General features: G+C 39.4%; 3 protein-coding genes and 2 pseudogenes across 3 annotated transcripts; all 5 read right to left on the bottom strand.

Annotated features, from left to right (window-relative positions):
- Positions 1 to 8,214: 8,214 nt before the first annotated feature.
- Positions 8,215 to 9,239, bottom strand: LOC131876690 (uncharacterized; annotated as a pseudogene).
- Positions 9,240 to 9,291: 52 nt separating this feature from the next.
- On the bottom strand, positions 9,292 to 10,049 carry LOC131876520 (serine/threonine-protein kinase CTR1-like). The gene has a single exon (XM_059221943.1). The coding sequence runs from the start codon at positions 9,812 to 9,814 to the stop codon at positions 9,392 to 9,394; it is 423 nt and encodes a 140-aa protein (XP_059077926.1). The 5' UTR covers positions 9,815 to 10,049; the 3' UTR covers positions 9,292 to 9,391.
- On the bottom strand, positions 9,815 to 10,351 carry LOC131876689 (ribosome-recycling factor, chloroplastic-like). Its single transcript, XM_059222144.1, has one exon. The coding sequence runs from the start codon at positions 10,349 to 10,351 to the stop codon at positions 9,815 to 9,817; it is 537 nt and encodes a 178-aa protein (XP_059078127.1).
- Positions 10,352 to 17,619: 7,268 nt separating this feature from the next.
- Positions 17,620 to 18,644, bottom strand: LOC131876688 (uncharacterized; annotated as a pseudogene).
- Positions 18,645 to 18,689: 45 nt separating this feature from the next.
- On the bottom strand, positions 18,690 to 19,756 carry LOC131876687 (serine/threonine-protein kinase CTR1-like). The gene has a single exon (XM_059222143.1). The coding sequence runs from the start codon at positions 19,754 to 19,756 to the stop codon at positions 18,710 to 18,712; it is 1,047 nt and encodes a 348-aa protein (XP_059078126.1). The 3' UTR covers positions 18,690 to 18,709.
- Positions 19,757 to 24,648: the final 4,892 nt, after the last annotated feature.

Below are 24,648 nucleotides of genomic sequence, written 5' to 3'. Positions count from 1 at the left end.
ATTCAGCCACTCAATGCATCTTCAAAGCTTCTAGAGCAAGGGTGTGTGTATTCTTGAGCACTTCTTTACCCTTCCCTTCCAGTAACAGGAGTCTTCTTCTTCTCATGAAGAAGAGGCCTTTGTATTTGTTCATTACTTCAAACAGTTCTGAATTTGATACATCAAGAAAATGTTCAGCAAAAACTTTTTCTCTCATTTCCTATTCCTGCTCTATGGAAATGCACCATTTATTGTCTAAGGTCTTATATAAAGAATTTGGTGTCTCAGATCTAATTTTTGAAGGCGACCGGTCATTAACACATAAATACTGAATTATTTCCTTTTCAACCACTTCCTTTTCATCATCATTGAAGTCATCAAAATAGTCAATTAAATCATTCAACAATTTTCTCCTAATGTTTTTGATAGTTCTTTGACAATGTGTCAAAGGTTTGTAGGAGGAGATGTCAATATTTACCAGTGCCAATGATGCCAGTTAATTCTTTGTCATTTTCTTTGCTTGCCGTGTCTTCTTTGATTTTTCCTTAGACACAGTATCTTCTGAGTCTGGAGAGGTATTCCTTGTCTTCCTCTTTCTCTCAAACACTTAAGCAGGTGCCGCTTCAGATTTCTTTTTAGCCGGTAACCGCTTGGTCACTGTAGGACTGGCTATAGTAGCCAGTGTTGATGCTGAAGGCACTGCTTTTATCTTCTTCACTAAAGGTTCTTTTCCTTTCTTTGCTATGGGTTCCTCAACCAGTGTTATCCTTTCTAGGTAGGTGTCGGTTCTTTTTTCCTTTGGATCAAGTGGTAAGGCAATAAGGGTAGAGGCATATTCTTCCAGCATATCATTCATTACCTCATAGCCCATAGTCTCCACTTCCTCCTGTCTGGGCTCAATAGCCTCCATTATACATTGATCCACTTTAATGGTGAAACGGATATCATCTTCATATTTCTTGACAATATCACCTAATATTCTCACCCTTTGACTCATTTTGCATTTGAACTCATCAAAGTACTTGTTCAGAACTTCAGGGTAACCGGTTCCAACTGCTTGAATGCTTTCCTTGATTTGCTTGGTTACCGGTTGGTCACCAGACCACTGGACATCACCTATTCCTGGAAAGTAGCCTTGGAAGTAAAAGAATAACCCAACCAGTAGTTGTCCAAACTTGAAGCTCAATGCATTATCCTGTTTGATTGATTTCAGATTCAATAGGAGTTGCCTTTGCATATCGGTGCATAGGTCAAATGATGCATCCTCCTTGATCATCTGGTAAGCAACATTTACCGCTATAGCAGATACAGAGTTAATTATGCTAGCTGAGAATGTTCGGTATCCAATCACCATACATGCATATTTCACTAGATCATCCTTGATAGAATTGATGGTCATACCTCGTGAGTCACTCATTGAACCGGTGAGCTTGGACATTTTAGTTTTGCTTACTGTCCTTAGGGCTGGCACTTCCCCTATATTGCAGAAATCGGTGACGACATGAATTGCTTGTGGTGTTATATCATGCATTCTTTCCAGGTACATCTTATCACCATGAACTCTACTCAGAATGATCCTAATGTGATCATTTGTGAAATCCTCCAAGAAATAAACAACATTGTGGAGCTTCTTCTTTTCCAAGATACTATACTCCGGTTTGATCTTTTTATCTTGTCCACAAAACAAACCTAGTTGGGAGTGAATTGCTAGAGACCCTCGGTCTTCTATTTTATAGTATGTGTAATCTAAGATTCCCTCTTCTACTATCACACCAGTTGGAACTTGTGATAGGGCATTATATCTAGACTTGCATTGAATAAAGCTTGTTGAATCTACAGATGTACTAGAGCTAGTATGGGATGCAAAAGCCATGATAGAAACTGAAAACTCAAAAAATACCTTTCAAAAAACATGAATTTAGGGCTTTCAGATTCTTCTCCACCTCACACTCTAATAGTTGCAGAATCACTGCTTTGCGTTCTTCACTTGACCATTTGCAATTTGAATTTGAGTCTCCTTGAAGATTCCTTAAATTCTCAGAATTGTAGCACAAATTGCTTTGTCATCGCTCTACACTTGAAAACCTCCTTCACTTCAAAAATTGATAGTGAGAAATGATTTGAAAAATCCTTTTAAACATATTCCTCACCTACCACAATAAATGCTCCACTATTAGGGCATAAACCCTAATTTGCCTTTTACCATTTCTGGTCTTCCACCAAATGACAGGTATCACATACTGGTTAAGGTCTTTTACCGATGTAAACTGGGGGTTCGAAAAATTTCGCTATTTGCTCCCCCTAAGCTTTTATGAAGCTTAGTTTTCCTGTTCCATGATTTCCACACTAGGTGCAGAAACCAGTTCCTCTTTTAACACCGTTGGTTTCTTCTTCCAGGTTTTGTTCATATCCACTTGAATAGTGTTAACATCAATGTTTCCTTCTGGAGTGATTGGTATATCATTTGATATACTGTTTCTTGATCTACAGAATCTGGCAATGTGACCCAGTTTGTTGCAGTGATAGCAGACCAATCCAGGTGCTCTCCAGAGTCCATTGTTCATGTTTCCATTCTTTCTTCTGCATGTTGCAGCAGTGTGACAATGGCCATGACAAATCCAACACTTTTCTCTCCATCAGGTTGCCGCTTGATAGCCATCGCTTCTTGGCTGATGATTGAAGACATTAAATCGGTAGTGATTCCAGTTCACAAAAGGTTTAGGACCAACTCCTTGGGTCCTCTAAGGATATCTTCTAGTGTTATTCATAACAGACCTACATTCAGATGCTCTATGCCCAAACTTGTTGCATGCATAATAGTTACCATTGAATTTATAGGATCTAGGCTTATCATTTAGAAAATAAGGAAAATTGTTGTAAGCCTTACTTCTACACACATTTGCAGTATGTCCTTATTTAAGATAGTTAAAGCAAACAGGTTTAAACTTTTTCTTACCTTTATCCTTTGATGTTAGTTGTTTCTTTGATGTTCCAACATTTGTACCATAGGTCTCACCTTCCTCATGACCGGAATAACCAAGTCCATTGGTATTCTTTGTCGGTTTGGCATATTCAAGCTTTTGCTCTAGCTTGATAGTACTCTTGTTGAACTTAGCAAGTATTTCCTTTGACTCAGAGAGTTCTTTGGAAATAGCAGCATTTGTTTCCATCAGGTTTTCATTCTCAGAGATGGCAATGTTTAGTTCTCCTTGCATGTCTTCCTTTTCCACTTTGCTCGCATGGAGTTGAGCAGTTAGGGCACTGATCTCTTGCTTCAACTTGGAGATTTCATGATCCTTGTCTTTGACCAGATCTTCAGCTTTCCTTTGGTTCTCAAGCTCTTGGCACATTCAAATAGTCAGTCCTTCCAATTCTTTTCTCAAGTTGGAATTGTATTCATTCATCTTTTCTACTTCTTGAATCAGGGCTTCCATGTTTTCTTCATCAGAGGAACTATTTTTAGATAGCTCCATCAGCTTTTCTGCATGTTCTCACCTTTTTGCTTGAGATGCCTTGTATTTGACCATAAGATCATCATAGGCTTGCTCGGATTGAGTGAGACAATGAGTAAGTTCCCTTAGTGTGTATTCCCCCATATCTCTTTCCAAGTGGTTAAACTTATAGAAAGGTAGGCTCTGATACCTATTGATGAATACTAAGAGGGGGGGTGAATTAGTATGCCAAAAATCTTTGCACTTAAACACTTTGCAAGACTAACAGTAAACCGGTAAAATAGTTTAGCAAACAAACCGGTTAGCACACATGCAAACCAAATAGCAAATAATGCATTCACCCATAGAAGCACAAATACCATAACACAAGATATTTTGACATGGAAACTCAAATGGGAAAAACCACGGTGACATGGAACTCACAAGTAACTATCTACAGAATAGAAACCAGACTGGTTAAGATCTTACAATGTTCTTTACCAGAATAGATCCTGTTAGGAATCTCAATCTCTGTTAGGAGATAAGTCAAACTAAAGATTACCTTGCTAGAGGATTTTCGATCCACATATGTGAACCACCTTGTTAGAGGATTTACAAAAGGCTTTTGGGCCTACCCGATTAAGGGCTATAGACTTGTCAAAGATGTGAGTAATCAACAAGTGAGTGATCTAGCAAATAGCATAGATTGCTTGGTTAGATCCTTGATAGCTCATTCCTAATGCATTCGAGCATTACTTCAGTATTCTACACATTCATACTCTCTCTGATTCCTCAACCACCTTGAACCGTAGCAACAATATCAACTTCACCAACAATAACAACCTAAAACCCTAGACATGATGTCCTTATAAATGAATATGATTTCATGTCAGTCTAATAGGATTACAATCCAATTCCCTAGGTTCAATGAACCTAGACATACTTGGTAACATGACACAAAAAGCACCATTAAAGTGTTGGCACCATCAAACAATCAGTGGATGGTAACTCATCACAAAAATACTGGTTGGCAACTCATCACAGAGTATTACCGGTTCATACAAAATACCGGTTCAAGCAAAATGTTGGTTGCCGGTTTGACAAAATGAAGACTAGGACATATGTGTTCTACCGCTTTGATCCTTCGAACCGCTTGGGGTTAACATGCCGCATCAGACCAGTAAACACATTCTGCAAAACACCAATAGTCTAATGACTATAATGCATCATACCGGTTGCAACATATTCCGGTTGAGCTTAAACTTATATAGACAAAAATGATCTTAATACAAGTGTGTGTCCATCAATGACAATCACAACATAATCATCAAAGATGCCAACATATGTGTCCTCTAGAAGCATGATCTTCTCTTTGTCATAGACTATGACTAATAAGATGGTGCTCTCTACTTGATTGGAACTGCACACTCATACAACATCCTCCAGTATCACATCTCCTCACCTGTCTCTACCAACATCTGACCCAAGTCCCACACACTAGAATCTTTGATACAACTAATGTAACCCCGCATGGTCTCCTCTAATCTTTGAGCCTGGGATATCACTTTGTCTTGAGAAGCTATCAGACTATCTATCTCTGAGGTATATCTATCCCTCTCAGTATTGAACTTCTCTCACTTAGTCCTTAAGTGATCCCTCTCTAGCTGGAGGTTAGCAATCTGTTGTTATAAATCTGTAATGTATCTCGCTGACTACTCACAATGACCCTATATGTCCCTAGATCCCTGATCCGATCTATGTCATCCTGAATGGGTATATCTTGTAATGGCTCATCCTCTTCCTGATCAATTTGCATGTGCATAGAGCTCTCAACCTTCTCATCTCTATCACTTTTTTCATCCTCCTCATCCTCATCATCCCCATTATCCTCATCATCCCCATCATCATCCTCCTCCTCTTCATCCTTGTCCTGATCATCCTCCTCTCTTGGGAATTCTTGTTGTGTCCTAGGTACAAGAAAATCTAGATCTGTAAGTGGTATAGGACGATGTTGTGCAAACCATCGATCATACTCCTCTATCGTACTTTTATATTTGACATCTAACTCCCAATCTCATTGTTTAGGTTGTAATTGTGCAAAATTTGCATAAGCTATGTGAGGGTGTATCACTCTACCCCATTGTTTGACCTCCTTGACTAACTAAGCAAAATATGCTATCCCTTTGGGAACATAATATTTCTCCCTAAACTCTCGTCTAACCCTCTTTGGTAGTTGTAGCTCTATCAATCTCCGGTGGTTCACTATCCACCCTATCAAGTATCTTTCCTATCAATAATATGGTAGATGCTCCTCATCCTCTGACCATTCAGGGCAATCCCTATATGGTCTCCATATGAATTCTCTGAGTCTATCTAGCTCATGACGCCCATTTAATGTATATCCAAATGGACCCTAACTCAATGCACCTCTATGGCAATATACATAAGGTCGGTCTAGTATCACTTATCTATCTGCGATGAGTCTAAACACTATTGTTCTCAAAAGCCCATACCTGGAGCAATGTCACCCCACAACAAAGAGTCTGTATGCCTTGATATGCCATCTGATGTAACCAAAAATATAGAATCCTGAGCATGCATGGTACCCATGTGTATACTATACCTTCTATGCACATATGCTCGAGGACTCTCCCTGATCCAATCGAGAATCCATGTCCTTGTCTTTCTGCTACCAATAACCCTGCTATAACAACTGCAATCATGACATATCACCTCTTGAACTCTACTACCATGGTCTCCCATCGGATCTCTCATTCTAGGATCTCTAGGTCCTTTGTCTGACACTCAAACAACCTGCATAAGGAATCTCTACCTATCAAGGGATCCTATGTAACCTGTTGTTCACCAAAAGTGATAACCCAAGACACCTGCAAATCTATCTATGAGATAGCCGATCTCAATCAATGAAACACCTCAGGGCTTGGACAACATAACATAGGATCCTAATGATCCTCCTGCACTTCAGGTTCTGCTAGACCTAGGGGGGGACACCCTTTTGATGCATTGAATACAACAATCACAAAATAAGACTGCATCAACAATGAGCAGACAAATCATTTCACAAGCTCAACATATTAGGAAACTTTACAGATTGGCTAGATCTATACAAACGATAGGATGAAACAGAGCTTTGAAAGAATGGAACACAAACACCCCTAAACATGAAGGGAAAATAGATTTATCTTTTAAATGTATATCTGAAAACATCCCCAAACTTGCAAGACCAGTGCCTTGTTCATTGGGCAACAGAGTCACAGACAGAACCACAAATATGAATCATAGATGCAAATTTGTTTTCCTTAAACAAGATATTCATGCATCAATACCTTATATTAATGCACTATTTGACTCATTCACAATTTTATCAGATCTGGAAATATATTTCATCATTTATGATTGACTACAGAGTTTAAAACCTTCCTTGAAGGATACCTATAAACAATCACACAATTTCCTTGAAATTGACAAATCTTATCCTCCTTGAGGATTCAATTCATAATAATGAAATACTTACACAGAGACAATACTGTGAGGAATTTACTCATGCCTGACACAAGCAAGACCTGCAACTAAAATCACATTTACAACAATGCACTGCAATCTTCTGTACCCTGAAACAAACCAGAAGCATTTACAAATTTGGGTCATGACATTCAGAAATGGAAGCCATCAAATCTGGAGCATTTTCCAAATTTCTGGAACCCTTACAACTGAGAAGAATTCGGAATTAAAAGAGAGAGGGAACCAAATCAAATCTGTAACTGAATTGCCAAGTGTCCCTTCTCTAACTGAATTTTGTTCCCGTGAAAACTGCATCCAAAATATCCCACATTTATCAAAATTAACCTCATAATCAGATTCCTCACTCCGAGAGCTTTCCGGCGATATATAATACTTTATATTTTGGCCAAAATTTAGACCCTGGGTGAATTAATTCTCATTTGTGCTCAGTCATTTAAATATTTCGAATTTCTCTATAGTTTAAACTATATCATTTAATCATTTTAAATTTGATTTTTTGCCTCCATATGTGCATCTGATGCCTTGCCACGTGGCAGGATCTGATTGGCTGATGGGGTCTACTGGGCGCCACCTGGGATGACACCTCATCCTTTGCCACTTGTCGGCCACGTCACTGCCTCTTGGCCACCACGTCATCACCACTGGACCGCCACCTGGGTGCCACCTCACCGGGACCCGCCTACTGCACCGCTGACTATATCGACACGTGGACGGCTCTCGTTCATTTTCGCTATTTCGCTGGTTTAACTCACGTGCATCTTCCCTTCGCGAAATAGCGCGAGCCGTTGATCTCTCTCGAACCTGCTCGCTCGTTAACCCGGCCTTTGTCTGCAAAATTTCGCCTGCTTGCCTCGGGAAGCGTGCCTGCGTGGGGTCCACTTTATCTTGGTCCAGTCAACTCCTCCATCACCTCGGGAAGCGTGCTCGTGCGTGGGCCCGCCTTGGGCACCCATGGGCAGCTCGTGTCAAAAGCCTTTAAGGCTTAGACATTATGTTATTGTGCGCTTTTGCATATAAACATTAAAAAAGAACACTTCCCAGTGCATGTGGGATAATGATGTTAAGCCTGTAGATGCACTTTGGAGCTTTTCCCTGCGACTTTAATGGCGATTTTTTTAATTTCTTAGAGATCGGTGGTCTTTTCATTGTTTCTAACTGATGCTCAATGGAATCAGCTTTTAACATCTTACCTCTTTTCAAGTCCCTGCCTGCAAAATAATTTAGTAAGGATGCCACGTTGAGGACTGGCTTGATACAGAATTCAAACCAAGTATGGAGTCAAACACAAATCGCTGCGGTGTGGCAACCCAGACCTAACTCCAAGGGCTCTGCATCCTGCTGTGGCCACTCTGGCAGCAAAGGGAAGCATATTTTCCGGCGGCATACCAGCAGCAATGGCATATAAGACAGCGCCAATGAATCCGTCCCTTGCTCCAGTGGTGTCCACAAGATCTGCAGGAGGGATGGCCTCAGCTGTCCCTATAAGCAGTCTTCCAGCGACGCTCCCTATCCCAGGCGCTTTCAGACTTCCTACCTCATGAGAAAATAGAAATTGGTAAAATACTACTGATCTCTTTGCCTTTCTTCTGAAGTGACTCCAACATAATGTTTACATCTAAGTTCTCATAATCTCTGCCTCCTTGCATGTTTTTCTCAAGCATTATGCATCCTTCCTCACCCCGAGTGACAATTACAAACTTGAGATGAGGTAATTTTAGAGCAATGGCAACAAGTGCACTTGCAATAGACAGTGCTTCCGTCCAGGCCTAGATACACCTCCTAATTAGACAATCCAGGGATATTGATTTCGTTTGTTCATCAACAATAACATAAGTGAATGGCGAATTTCCTGTTTCTGAAACCACAATGTAAGAAGTATTGACCCCATCAGCTTCCAATTCAGCTAAAATTCCTCTTCCTGGAGCATCATTAGCAACCTTGGATATTATACGAGAACATAGCCCTAGCCTTGCTGCTCCAGTTAACGCATTACCAACATTCCCACCTCCTTGGATTTTAGCTTACAGGAGTATTTACCACTTCCCTGTATGCGCATTTGCCATTTGCTGTTAATAACTCAGCACTTGCCTCCAAACAGCCACGCAGCTCACCACACCATATTGCACGCAACGTTTTGGATGCGGTTTGCATTGTCTTCTCCCACCGTAATCCACGCAAGGGAAGAGCTATGAAGTGCGAGGGGGGGAGTATGAACTGGGACCACCGCTGGAGACCACACACACCACGCTGCCATAGGGAGGGAGAACGTTGGAATTTCAATGCCATTGTTGTTTTCCACGTCCCTCCCCAATCTCATACGCTGCTCTTTATATGCACACCTTTGAAGAAAGTTATGACTTCCCACCATGAACAGGTTGTGCGGCTGAAGGCTTTAGCAATGCTATTAAAGAATCCATAATATTTGAAACACTCGGTCGCTATCTTGGGTCATTGGCCCAGCAAGCCTCAATTAAGGAAGCTATTTCAGGGAGCATATCCGGTGGAATTGCAAGCCTTCTGTTTTGAAAACCAACAGCTCCAACAACCTGAGCTGGACTTAAGCCACTCCACGGTTGCTGCATAGTGACAAGTTCCCAAAGAATTACACCAAAACTATAGACATCAGATTTCTCATTGGATGGTTCATCACGAAGCACTTCAGGAGCCATCCAGTCAGGCGTTCCCGCTGCAGATTTGGAAGAGATGAATGTATTTGCCTTGAATCGTGATAAACCAAAATCACAAACCTTCACTTTCCACGTCTTTTCAACCAATAAATTAGGAGACTTCAGATCTCGATGAACAATAGGAGGGTCATACCGATGTAAATAGTCTATTCCCTTGGCCACATCTAGTGCCATTCACAATCGTCGCCTTTCATCCAGTAACTCCCTTTGTCCTGCTCTATGAATAAGACGATACAAGCTTCCCCTTGGTAAATATTCAGTCACAATTGACAAGTTGGGACGCTTTGTTACAACGCCCATGAAAAGGACAACATTGGGATGTCGCAAACGTATCATGATTGCAACCTCTCTCAGGAACTCCTTAAGTCGCTCTTCATACAAATCTTGATCTATGAGGATCTTCACAGCAACATCCTTTCTTCTTTCAGCTGTCAGCTGTGGAATATTTAATCGAATTATATTTCCATCACTGCTTGGAGTTAAACCCAGATTAGATTTGCTAATGGCTTTTTCAATAGGCTTTACACTGGACTTATCAAATGGCTGAATCAAAAGAGAATTTCCTTCTGTCACACTAACTTGTGGAAGACTCTTGAGGTTGACAGGGCTTCCATAGAACTCAACCTCAATTCGATCTAGTAGTGCTGGGCTTGATCCTCCTGTTCTTATTGAATTGAAATTTGATTTCATTGCCTCCAAAGTCTTACTCATCCTTTCCCTAGCATCTTCTTCAGTTAACTGCTTCTCCTCATATGTTTCTTTAGAAGTGGCACATCGTTGTAATGAATTGAGCTTTCAAATTTACTTGCACCAGCGGGGCAAATTCTTTCACATGGTCTTGAACACTCAATTGGGCAATCTCCTGGATCAAATTGAGCTGTGTGGAAGTGAAAACCTGTGTCATCATTAACACTGATCATTAACCGAGGCCTTCCCAAGGGTATCCTCTCAACTACATTTCCTGACATACATATCAATTTGCACTTGGTTTTGAACTTTCTCGGCTCTCTCACTGTCCAACTGGCGAATTGCAGTCGAGCCGGGTCAGGCCCCAAAGTGGGTCCGACTAAAAAAAAATTTCGTTTTCATGCAACTGACTCTTGGAAAGCTTCACGGACCTCAAACAAACCTCTGGAATCGATCGGCACCATTCTCGGATCACAAAATTGCATTTTACATCCTTCAGGCAATTACGCCACAATTTTCGCATTTAATCGCGAAGACGTAATTTTCAAACCTGTCAAAACACCTTTCTGGAGCTCGCCATCTGACAGGCATGTACTTTCATATACAAGGATGACTTCTACCAAACAGTTTCTCAAGACGAGTCCCGAGCGAAGAGATATTAATTTCTGAAAATGCCCAACTGGCTTTGTCGACACTGTGGACCTGATGAAGTCAATGTCCTGGCAACACATGACGCCTTTCTCAAAAATATCAAACGACCTCCGTAGGCCTTCAAATTTGGAACACAGGTACCTTTAAGTACATACTAAAACTTTGGATTCTCAGTTCAATCACCCGACTGACAGGATGCAAATAGCACGCTCACCAAAATGGCTACATTAATTGATCTAACATTGGAAGTGCAGATAACTGAAAATGATGGCAAAATGAGCTCTTTTGAAAACCGATCAAACGGATTGGTAGAGCCTTGAAATTTGAAACGTAACTCATCATTTATACCAACATCAGCCCAGAACAAACATTATGGCATGACGCTTACTGAGGCAACTTTCACACTTATGCGAAACAGGGCTCCGACTAGCTGTCAAAACAGAGACTTGCCGAAACACACAGACTGCAAACGGAATCGGCTTCAAAAACTAAGCAAATGGATTCGTCAAGACTTGAAAATTTGCAAGCTCACTCACATTTATGCATAGAATTGAATCCACTTTGAATTTCTTCTTGAAGATCAACAGGATAAAAGATGTAATCACTCAAAGTAGGCTACTCAATAAAATCTGCATTTGTGCCTAAAATGCACTTCCAGCTCACCCCTCAAAATGGGTATCTAATAAACTTATCCAAATTGAATTTTGAAAGTTGCACATCACTGAATAGGCCAAATGAAAGGTGTGGGGCATGAATCCCGAGCCTTACCCTTTGAAAATCAACTGGCTCCATTTACCGCCTTGCTAACTAGGTCGTTCAAACTGACTTCATTTAGGTATGCAAAGCAAAAATTTGAAATGGGCTTATAAAATTGACTCAATTTTAATCAGTCCCAACAGTGGCTCTGACTGGGGATGGTTGATTACAAGATCAACACAAGAATCCAGATATCTTTGGTTAAGCAGACCACCCAAAAAATGGATCATTCTTCTCTCGATTCTTCTCTTCTCAAAACAAGGCTTCCTTATTCTACCCAAACAGCAGGGCACTTTATTGAAAACCACACAACTGAAGCAAAACAACTATACAATATACACAAACATGCTCAAAACTGAATACAAGCTGCTCAATCAATCTTAGCATTTACCCCTGTCAAAAATTTGATTTTCATCGCTTGATACCATGATCCAAACAAAGGCACCTTCCAGTAACAACTGAGCATAGCTCTTAAAATCCACCTCTCTTGTCTCATTACTGAAACAGCTAGTGTGCATACCTTTGGTCTGATTTTGAACTTTGTGATCACACACTATTTCAACACAAGTAAAATCATGAGACAAATCACCATAGAGGCATTCCCACAAGCTGACATACCTTTCACTGTCCCACTCAACTCTATCATTTGCAAGGACATCATCATGCTGAACTTGAAAAATAAAACACTCATTTTCAACATTGTAGTTCCTATCAGCGCATACCTTATTATCATTTAAATCAATAGAGTGAGGGACACTACTAACCAACTGATGCAAACAAGGAACATGAACATTACCATCCAGATGTGATACTTCACTATGCTGATCACACCTCATACTATCCTTGCTTATCAAATTGAAAACCTCTGCATTCTCAACATCCCATTCATGGAAAAGAATGCATACCTCTGGCTGAAGCAAATCCTCAGCTAACTCTTTCTCTTTCAGGCTCACATCCACCTGAAACACTTTCATTTGTGGTTTTAAATGATCAGCACATAATCCGTGCCTCTTACCTTCATCATGAAATAAATTCGTACAACTCATGCTATTGTTGTTCAGAATTTCATCAGTATTATGGACTGGTTCATCATTTACAACATCTGGCTGATCAGTTATTTCTTCATACAAAGGGTTAGAAACAAAATGGACAATCCCTTTATGAACATTATGACATTGAAGTGGCTGGTCCGTATCTATATCAGCATTGAATAAAACATTAGTAAAATTGCTAAAGACACCATCTATCCGATCATCATAATCATCTTCATCGGACAAAGAAGAAATTGAAACGTGGCTGGAACAATCATTAGTTTTCCATGTTTCACATCCATCAAATTTCATCCTATTACTATCATTCTAAAAATCAAGATAGTCATACTTATCTTGCCACAACTGATCTTCTTCACCAATTGAACACTCGTCATCAGCCAAAGAATGAACATGAACATCGCTGCAATTTACTTCATCTGATGAGTTTTTAGCATGTTCACTAAATCTTTCTGTCATAAAACCATCTGTTAGATCAGCATGTTCATCAAGTATACAAACATTCAATTCACAGTCCTTTTCCGAAGAATCCTCTTCACTATATTTCAGAAGGTCTTCATCAACAGCTCGAAGGCTCTCCAACATTTGAACTTTCTTATCCACAACTTCAAGAGCTTTCTTAAGTTCTGCAATCTTCTGGACTTGCATTGCACTTTGCTGTTCCATGTGAGATTCCATAAACTTTTGTCCATCCATGTGTGCTATATCTTCATCGCAATCATGTGTACCATTACAATTTTCTGAATTAACATTGTGCATATCTTTCAAAAAAAGAAAGATTATCAACATGATTACAAGAAGCAAAATCTGAAGTGAAATTTGAAAAAACATTTACTTCATCCTCAACACAATTGACATCATCAATGTTTAAAAGAGGATCAGCTATTGTTCGCACCAAACAATTCTGATTTTCATCATATTGCACACTTTCACTTGCACAAATAGCAACACTTAGTAATCCCTCTGTATTTGGTATTTCAACATCAAATACATCAGCAGCATGTAAAGATTGATGGTCATCACCATCATTATTTTCACCAATATTATCCTGGAGAGATGCATAATTCACTTGGTAATTAGCAGTCACATAATCAGCATAATCGGCATACAAATCAAATGGTACATATCCCTTGTATATATCTGTCTCTGTATCAACATTTTCACAATGCTTCCCACTGATCATTCCATCACTACTGTGAGAGACAACTGACATTAACGACAAAGGTCCTTGACTCTCATTCAAATCTGAAACACATGCATCATAAAAGCCATTTGGAACTGCAGAGCTTGATGCACCTAGACACGGAATGATTTGTTGAGCTTCACATGGTATTTCACCATTGAAGGCATTTTGATAAGAGACTACAGCAGACACAGATCTCTTGGCTATCCCGAATTTCAAATTATTTTCAATGTCCCTAGCTGCGTTGAAGGCTTCATACAAAGTCTTAGGTTCTTTGTTTCTCAATAGGAAACCCATCTTCTTATCAAAAGCACTCATATAAATATCCAGACATACCATATCATCAAACCTATATTTTCTGGAAATTTTAGCCAATGCTTGTGAAAATCTGATGTTGAATGTTGGTACCAATTCATCTTTCCTGATTTGTATATAAGTGAATTCTTTCAACGAGTCGGAATCACTCACCTTCTCATCGAATTGATCCATGAAATCTGAAATCAATTCTTCCCATGAGGTAATAGAATTCACTGGTAAAAAAGAGAACCAATCTCTTGCATCCTCTTTCAATGACTGAATAAACAGTTTCATGCATACATCTTCTTGGCAAATTTCAAACTCTCCTATCAAATTTGAAAATCTTTTAACATGTTGACATGCTGATTCTGATTTCTTCCCACTGAAAATTGGCAAATACTTTCTAATTTCTGTGGGTATGGGATTTGGGTAACCCGGAATATCTCTGAAATTTAGAGCAGCATAATGGTTCATGATGAAACTTCTCCTATTATGTGTTCGTGACACTTCACCAGGCATGGCTCTATGTAGAAATACACAAGACTGAAAAACTTCACTATTCATTTTTCTTACTTCCACAAATGAGTATACAATCTGGAATAAAAAACATCAAGCAAGTATCCTTATACTGATCTATTCCTTACCATTGCTTGTCATAAAATTCTTCCACATTTGCACACTACGGAGGATAACATACACTGAAAATTTTAGCAGCATAAATATGCAAATGGATTTTGAAATTCTCTCTTTCCCTCTAAACTAGTGCTGTTCACTAAATGGGAAAACTACATTATACATTCAAACTTTCAGAAGAGATGTCTTGCATTTAAATCCTCTGAAAATACCTGGATATTTGCAGCTATAAAACTTATAAATTAGAAAATTCACTTCACCTTTGGCACGGTCTTTTATCACAGAGTCGCCACCTCTTGCACAGAGGATATTTTGAACAGCAGAGCACCATTCAACACATATTCAATTCTTTGTTACTCCTTCGATCTCACTGCAATGAACACTCTTCCAGGCTGTTTAATACTGGTATGAACCACAGAGTCGCCACCCAAATAAGGAATTAGGGAAAATTCACATACAGTTGAAAGAACTTCTCACAACTTTCAACCATGCATTCATTGTTACTCCTTCATAAAATATGACATGTAACACATATCACTCTGCAGATTCAAAACAAGGAGCATTTTCTTCACCATGAAACCAATTTACACTCTGTGCATACACAATGGACTGACTAACTGGATGAAATTAGGCAATTTCTATTCAGCTTCCCCAGCAGAGTCGCCATTTTTGTTGTGGTGACTCGGATGGGATAATCTCAACCTTATACGAATTAAATCTTTCTTAACCAGAGGCTCTTGATAGTTCATTTACTCCCCAGCAGAGTCGCCATTTTTGTTGTTCACCAAAAGTGATAACCCAAGACACCTGCAAATCTATCTATGAGATAGCCGATCTCAATCAATGAAACACCTCAGGGCTTGGACAACATAACATAGGATCCTAATGATCCTCCTGCACTTCAGGTTCTGCTAGACCTAGGGGGGGACACCCTTTTGATGCATTGAATACAACAATCACAAAATAAGACTGCATCAACAATGAGCAGACAAATCATTTCACAAGCTCAACATATTAGGAAACTTTACAGATTGGCTAGATCTATACAAACGATAGGATGAAACAAAGCTTTGAAAGAATGGAACACAAACACCCCTAAACATGAAGGGAAAATAGATTTATCTTTTAAATGTATATCTGAAAACATCCCCAAACTTGCAAGACCAGTGCCTTGTTCATTGGGCAACAGAGTCACAGACAGAACCACAAATATGAATCATAGATGCAAATTTGTTTTCCTTAAACAAGATATTCATGCATCAATACCTTATATTAATGCACTATTTGACTCATTCACAATTTTATCAGATCTGGAAATATATTTCATCATTTATGATTGACTACAGAGTTTAAAACCTTCCTTGAAGGATACCTATAAACAATCACACAATTTCCTTGAAATTGACAAATCTTATCCTCCTTGAGGATTCAATTCATAATAATGAAATACTTACACAGAGACAATACTGTGAGGAATTTACTCATGCCTGACACAAGCAAGACCTGCAACTAAAATCACATTTACAACAATGCACTGCAATCTTCTGTACCCTGAAACAAACCAGAAGCATTTACAAATTTGGGTCATGACATTCAGAAATGGAAGCCATCAAATCTGGAGCATTTTCCAAATTTCTGGAACCCTTACAACTGAGAAGAATTCGGAATTAAAAGAGAGAGGGAACCAAATCAAATCTGTAACTGAATTGCCAAGTGTCCCTTCTCTAACTGAATTTTGTTCCCATGAAAACTGCATCCAAAATATCCCACATTTATCAAAATTAACCTCATAATCAGATTCCTCACTCCGAGAGCTTTCCGACGATATATAATACTCTATATTTTGGCCAAAATTTAGACCCTGGGTGAATTAATTCTCATTTGTGCTCAGTCATTTAAATATTTCGAATTTCTCTATAGTTTAAACTATATCATTTAATCATTTTAAATTTGATTTTTTGCCTCCATATGTGCATCTGATGCCTTGCCACGTGGCAGGATCTGATTGGCTGATGGGGTCTACTGGGCGCCACCTGGGATGACACCTCATCCTTTGCCACTTGTCGGCCACGTCACTGCCTCTTGGCCACCACGTCATCACCACTGGACCGCCACCTGCGTGCCACCTCACCGGGACCCGCCTGCTGCACCGCTGACTATATCGACACGTGGACGGCTCTCGTTCATTTTCGCTATTTCGCTGGTTTAACTCACGTGCATCTTCCCTTCGCGAAATAGCGCGAGCCGTTGATCTCTCTCGAACCTGCTCGCTCGTTAACCCGGCCTTCGTCTGCAAAATTTCGCCTGCTTGCCTCGGGAAGCGTGCCTGCGTGGGGTCCACTTTATCTTGGTCCAGTCAACTCCTCCATCGCCTCGGGAAGCGTGCTCGCGCGTGGGCCCGCCTTGGGCGCCCATGGGCAGCTCGTGTCAAAAGCCTTTAAGGCTTAGACATTATGTTATTGTGCACTTTTGCATATAAACATTAAAAAAGAACACTTCCCAGTGCATGTGGGATAATGATGTTAAGCCTATAGATGCACTTTGGAGCTTTTCCCTGCGACTTTAATGGCGATTTTTTTAATTTCTTGGAGATCGGTGGTCTTTTCATTGTTTCTAACTGATGCTCAACGGAATCAGCTTTTAACATCTTACCTCTTTTCAAGTCCCTGCCTGCAAAATAATTTAGTAAGGATGCCACGCTGAGGACTGGCTTGATACAGAATTCAAACCAAGTATGGAGTCAAACACAAATCGCTGCGGTGTGGCAACCCAGACCTAACTCCAAGGGCTCTGCATCCTGCTGTGGCCACTCTGGCAGCAAAGGGAAGCATATTTTCCGGCGGCATACTAGCAGCAATGGCATATAAGACAGCGCCAATGAATCCGTCCCTTGCTCCAGTGGTGTCCACAAGATCTGCAGGAGGGATGGCCTCAGCTGTCCCTATAAGCAGTCTTCCAGCGACGCTCCCTATCCCAGGCGCTTTCAGACTTCCTACCTCATGAGAAAACAGAAATTGGTAAAATACTACTGATCTCTTTGCCTTTCTTCTGAAGTGACTCCAACATGATGTTTACATCTAAGTTCTCATAATCTCTGCCTCCTTGCATGTTTTTCTCAAGCATTATGCATCCTTCCTCACCCCGAGTGACAATTACAAACTTGAGATGAGGTAATTTTAGAGCGATGGCAACAAGTGCACTTGCAATAGACAGTGCTTCCGTCCAAGCCTAGATACACCTCCTAATTAGACAATCCAGGGATATTGATTTCGTTTGTTCATCAACAATAACATAAGTGAATGGCGAATTTCCTGTTTCTGAAACCACAATGTAAGAAGTATTGACCCCATCAGCTTCCAATTCAGCTAAAATTCCTCTTCCTGGAGCATCATTAGCAACCTTGGATATTATACGAGAACATAGCCCTAGCCTTGCTGCTCCAGTTAACGCATTACCAACATTCCCACCTCCTTGAATTTTAGCTTACAGGAGTATTTACCACTTCCCTGTATGCGCATTTGCCATTTGCTGTTAATAACTCAGCACTTGCCTCCAAACAGCCACGCAGCTCACCACACCATATTGCACGCAACGTTTTGGATGCGGTTTGCATTGTCTTCTCCCACCGTAATCCACGCAAGGGAAGAGCTATGAAGTGCGAGGGGGGGAGTATGAACTGGGACCACCGCTGGAGACCACACACACCACGCTGCCATAGGGAGGGAGAACGTTGGAATTTCAATGCCATTGTTGTTTTCCACGTCCCTCCCCAATCTCATACGCTGCTCTTTATATGCACACCTTTGAAGAAAGTTATGACTTCCCACCATGAACAGGTTGTGCGGCTGAAGGCTTTAGCAATGCTATTAAAGAATCCATAATATTTGAAACACTCGGTCGCTGTCTTGGGTCATTGGCCCAGCAAGCCTCAATTAAGGAAGCTATTTCAGGGAGCATATCCGGTGGAATTGCAAGCCTTCTGTTTTGAAAACCAACAGCTCCAACAACCTGAGCTGGACTTAAGCCACTCCACGGTTGCTGCATAGTGACAAGTTCCCAAAGAATTACACCAAAACTATAGACATCAGATTTCTCATTGGATGGTTCATCACGAAGCACTTCAGGAGCCATCCATTCAGGCGTTCCCGCTGCAGATTTGGAAGAGATGAATGTATTTGCCTTGAATCGTGATAAACCAAAATCACAAACCTTCACTTTCCACGTCTTGTCAACCAATAAATTAGGAGACTTCAGATCTCGATGAACAATAGGAGGGTCATACCGATGTAAATAGTCTATTCCCTTGGCCACATCTAGTGCCATTCGCAATCGTCGCCTTTCATCCAGTAACTCCCTTTGTCCTGCTCTATGAATAAGACGATACAAGCTTCCCCTTGGTAAATATTCAGTCACAATTGACAAGTTGGGACGCTTTGTTACAGCGCCCATGAAAAGGACAACATTGGGATGTCGCAAACGTATCATGATTGCAACCTCTCTCAGGAACTCCTTAAGTCGCTCTTCATACAAATCTTGATCTATGAGGATCTTCACAGCAACATCCTTTCTTCTTTCAGCTGTCAGCTGTGGAATATTTAATCGAATTATATTTCCATCACTGCTTGGAGTTAAACCCAGATTAGATTTGCTAATGGCTTTTTCAATAGGCTTTACACTGGACTTATCAAATGGCTGAATCAAAAGAGAATTTCCTTCTATCACACTAACTTGTGGAAGACTCTTGAGGTTGACAGGGCTTCCATAGAACTCAACCTCAATTCGATCTAGTAGTGCTGGGCTTGATCCTCCTGTTCTTATTGAATTGAAATTTGATTTCATTGCCTCCAAAGTCTTACTCATCCTTTCCCTAGCATCTTCTTCAGTTAACTGCTTCTCCTCATATGTTTCTTCAGAAGTGGCACATCGTTGTAATGAATTGAGCTTTCAAATTTACTTGCACCAGCGGGGCAAATTCTTTCACATGGTCTTGAACACTCAATTGGGCAATCTCCTGGATCAAATTGAGCTGTGTGGAAGTGAAAACCTGTGTCATCATTAACACTGATCATTAACCGAGGCCTTCCCAAGGGTATCCTCTCAACTACATTTCCTGACATACATATCAATTTGCACTTGGTTTTGAACTTTCTCGGCTCTCTCACTGTCCAACTGGCGAATTGCAGTCGAGCCGAGTCAGGCCCCAAAGTGGGTCCGACTAAAAAAAAATTTCGTTTTCATGCAACTGACTCTTGGAAAGCTTCATGGACCTCAAACAAACCTCTGGAATCGATCGGCACCATTCTCGGATCACAAAATTGCATTTTACATCCTTCAGGCAATTACGCCACAATTTTCGCATTTAATCGCGAAGACGTAATTTTCAAACCTGTCAAAACACCTTTCTGGAGCTCGCCATCTGACAGGCATGTACTTTCATATACAAGGATGACTTCTACCAAACAGTTTCTCAAGACGAGTCCCGAGCGAAGAGATATTAATTTCTGAAAATGCCCAACTGGCTTTGTCGACACTGTGGACCTGATGAAGTCAATGTCCTGGCAACACATGACGCCTTTCTCAAAAATATCAAACGACCTCCGTAGGCCTTCAAATTTGGAACACAGGTACCTTTAAGTACATACTAAAACTTTGGATTCTCAGTTCAATCACCCGACTGACAGGATGCAAATAGCACGCTCACCAAAATGGCTACATTAATTGATCTAACATTGGAAGTGCAGATAACTGAAAATGATGGCAAAATGAGCTCTTTTGAAAACCGATCAACCGGATTGGTAGAGCCTTGAAATTTGAAACGTAACTCATCATTTATACCAACATCAGCCCAGAACAAACATTATGGCATGACGCTTACTGAGGCAACTTTCACACTTATGCGAAACAGGGCTCCGACTAGCTGTCAAAACAGAGACTTGCCGAAACACACAGACTGCAAACGGAATCGGCTTCAAAAACTAAGCAAATGGATTCGTCAAGACTTGAAAATTTGCAAGCTCACTCACATTTATGCATAGAATTGAATCCACTTTGAATTTCTTCTTGACGATCAACAGGGTAAAATATGTAATCACTCAAAGTAGGCTACTCAATAAAATCTGCATTTGTGCCTAAAATGCACTTCCAGCTCACCCCTCAAAATGGGTATCTAATAAACTTATCCAAATTGAATTTTGAAAGTTGCACATCACTGAATAGGCCAAATGAAAGGTGTGGGGCATGAATCCCGAGCCTTACCCTTTGAAAATCAACTGGCTCCATTTACCGCCTTGCTAACTAGGTCGTTCAAACTGACTTCATTTAGGTATGCAAAGCAAAAATTTGAAATGGGCCTATAAAATTGACTCAATTTTAATCAGTCCCAACATAACCTTCTCCCCATGAATAGGAATGCAAAGGATGCACCATACATCCTCTAGAGTCACTATAGCCTCCCCGATCGAGAGATGGAATGATGAGGTCTTTGAGTGCCACTACTCTACTAATGCGGTGAGGAGTCACATGTTTTCCCTAATATTGAGCATATAAGTGATGTACTACAATCCTAATTCTCTTAGTGTCTCTCTCTTTGTGGTCCTCAATATATAGCATAGCTCAAAGAAGTCCAACCTAGTCTCTCGGGTTATCACTGGATAAGGCAAATTTGTATCAACATCATTAACTTGTTAGTTTTAGGGTTTCCTCTTCATGTCTACATTTCATCATTTTGGGTCTAAATTGAGTGCACTCCTATCCTACCCTATCCCATTTAGGTCTTCTTTATCCTAAGACCTTATCCGACTTCATTGACAAGCCCTTGGTCCATGTAGTTTGTTTGACATCTATGCTCCTAGACAATTGCACCTATGTCACTGACATAGGCACAAAAGCACCTAACACGGGTGCAATTTGCACATACATAAGAAGAATTATGCTTTTCCCCCCATAACATCCATTGAAATTTCATCAAAGTGTGTGCAATTCATCAAAATTGAAATATGGGTTTTTGAGGCACTCACCTGTGGTCCTACATTATCTGATCATCTGAAGCTACGTAAATGTTCCCCAAGGTACTCCACCATTGGAATTTCCACCATCCTATCACAGTCTCCTTTTCTCCAGAGCACTGAATTTGCAAATTTAGAGTCAAAATGAGCCCTTTTCACCCCTTCCACCTCCTTTTATAGCCTTTTGAGGTGCCTAGATGGACATGCACCCTCTCGTTGTTGCATTGGTCATGGTCCTTTTCACCTTGTAACACTTGTATCTTGTGCATTAGACCTTCAATTTTTATTCAGTCTGAACCCGTGGCTTCCTGTTGTTGTTGTCGATTAATTGGCCTCTTTTCTATATTTTCTTAGCCAATTCCTTGAGGGGGCATGTATGTACCTTGTCATTATCTAGGGCATTATTTATTGATTGTTCTTTGAAACAATGCTCAAAATCATATTGTCTCAAAGAGGGGCGAAATGTAGGCATCAAAAAATGGTTGATGCTTGTGGTTTCATAGTTTAACATGTCCACGTGACCTTATTTTAGGTTTTTTGCATCTTATTAACATTTCTCCTATGTCAAACATTTAATCTTTATCATTTGTCAACACCTTGTCATTCTTCTATATTTCTTCCCTGCTTGATTTCAATTTTCTCACATTTTAATTAGGCAGTGTCAATATCATTTTCAAATTGCAATTTATGGTTGTGATTAATTTATCATGTCAATTGGGCATAATCAAATCTTAATCGAAGTTAAATTAGGGTTTTTTTCCTAGATCTTTATCATTTTCAATCAACTGTCAATCATCCTTGATCAATTATCAATCAATTTGGATCATTTTCGGTCCCTTTTAAATCATCAATTATTAGTTTTCTTGTCAATTTTGATTGATTCGTCATCGGTCCTTGTTAGTCTTTATCAAAGTCAACCTTTTTTCAATATTTGATTGATTTGTAATCGATCTCAATCAATCATCAATCTTCGTTAATTTTGGATAAATTAGTCATTGATCCTCATCAATTATCTTTATCAAATCAATCCTTTTGTCATTAATATTTTTCAATCAATATCAATAGCATATCATTATCAAGTCATTTGTCGTTTGTCCTTTCGATTGTGATCTTTGTCATTTATTGGCTTTAATCATGTCAAGACCTATTTCATTTAAAGTCCATCTCCTAGGGTTATTGATTAATTCATTTAATCCTTTACTAACGCTTACCTTTAGGTTAAATGAATTTATTCATTTATCCTAAGTGTCTTATGGCACAATTAAATTAATTATTTAATTGGCTAATTTCGTCCCTTTTTGTGAGTTAATTAATAAATGCAAATTTATTTATTAGTGCCACCTAATTTTCCTAATTTTCAAGTTATCTTTTGGCCACCTCATTTTTCTCCTAACATTTTCCATTGATTTGGGCTCCACTTTTCATGCTTACTTTTGTCATAATTTGAAAGCTAATTTCATGGCTAATTTGTCATAAATGGTCTTATAAATGTGTCATGATTTTGCATAGAAATATGTAATTTATCTTACATAGAAGTGTGACATAAATTGGCATAGCATTTTTCATGCTTTGTCCCCTAATCATGCCAATTTTGAATGAAAATGCTTCTTCCAATTTCTCATGCTAATTTATGGTCTCTCATCAATTTGTCTATAAATTTAGCTCATTCTTCACTCTTTAACAACCACAATTTGAGTATCCTTACATTGTCACTTTAAAATCACTCTTTACAATCCAACTTGCATTTGTAGGTGACACCCACATAATTTGAAGGAGAAAGAATGCTAATGGAGGTCAATGAAGGATATTTCTGCAATATGGTTTGCATTTTAGTTTGAATATCTTGTCTTCATTCCTTTATTGAGTGTATTAGGACTTGATTTCATTGCATTTTAGGTTTGTGGTTGCCTAATTTATATGCTTTTATGCTTTTCCCTGATTTCCTAATTACAATAAGGTCTAAAATATAGTAACTTGTTAGTTTTCTTTTGAAAAATGGTCTTTTCAAAGATCGTTATTTCCAAGAACAATTACAAACTTTTTATGTATATAAAGCAATAGATAGAGGAGAAGAAGGAGGACTGATCCCCCTTGCACTTTGATGCATGAGTGAGAATTGATCAGTTGGAAATTTTTGTGTTGTTTTTAAATTAAGCTTTGGAAATTGACAGTATGTTTCACCTTTCAGAAACATGATTTTATATGTAGAAAATGGAGACTTTGTGCTTTGAATGTGATTTCAAGAATGGGAACTATTTGAAGCTTTGTATTCATGCATGTCCTTCTAGTTATCATTTACTTTGATATTTGCATTATTTGATTTCATCTACATATTATGTTATGCATGTCAATGTTTATAGAAGTTTGAGTCTTGATGCATTTACATCATTTGAGAAGAATATCTGTTAGTTTTTCATGGTTATTTATCATGTGTAATGAATTGGTGGACTTTGAGTCACCTGGTTGTGTTGTTATCAAACTTGTTCTTTCCTTTTGTTCTGCTTTCATGTTTTCCTTTCCTACTTTCTGGTTAAAAGCATACCCCGTGAAAACCCCAATCATATCATAAGAGGGAGTTTTACCTCTAAAATTCAGAAGAAAGTTGCAAATTTAATTAGAGATTTCTTAAATTGTTTGTTGCACATTTGTCTCTATCAATAGGGTGGAGAGAGTTTTTTTTTATCTTCTAAAAGGGACAAATCTATGTGCAAAAACAAGATAAATATGGAGGTATAGTATTAAGATTTG

This window comes from Cryptomeria japonica, chromosome 6, assembly GCF_030272615.1.
Source record: "Cryptomeria japonica chromosome 6, Sugi_1.0, whole genome shotgun sequence".
In the NCBI taxonomy this organism is placed as follows: domain Eukaryota; kingdom Viridiplantae; phylum Streptophyta; class Pinopsida; order Cupressales; family Cupressaceae; genus Cryptomeria; species Cryptomeria japonica.
This window is presented reverse-complemented; position numbering and strand designations above follow the sequence as displayed.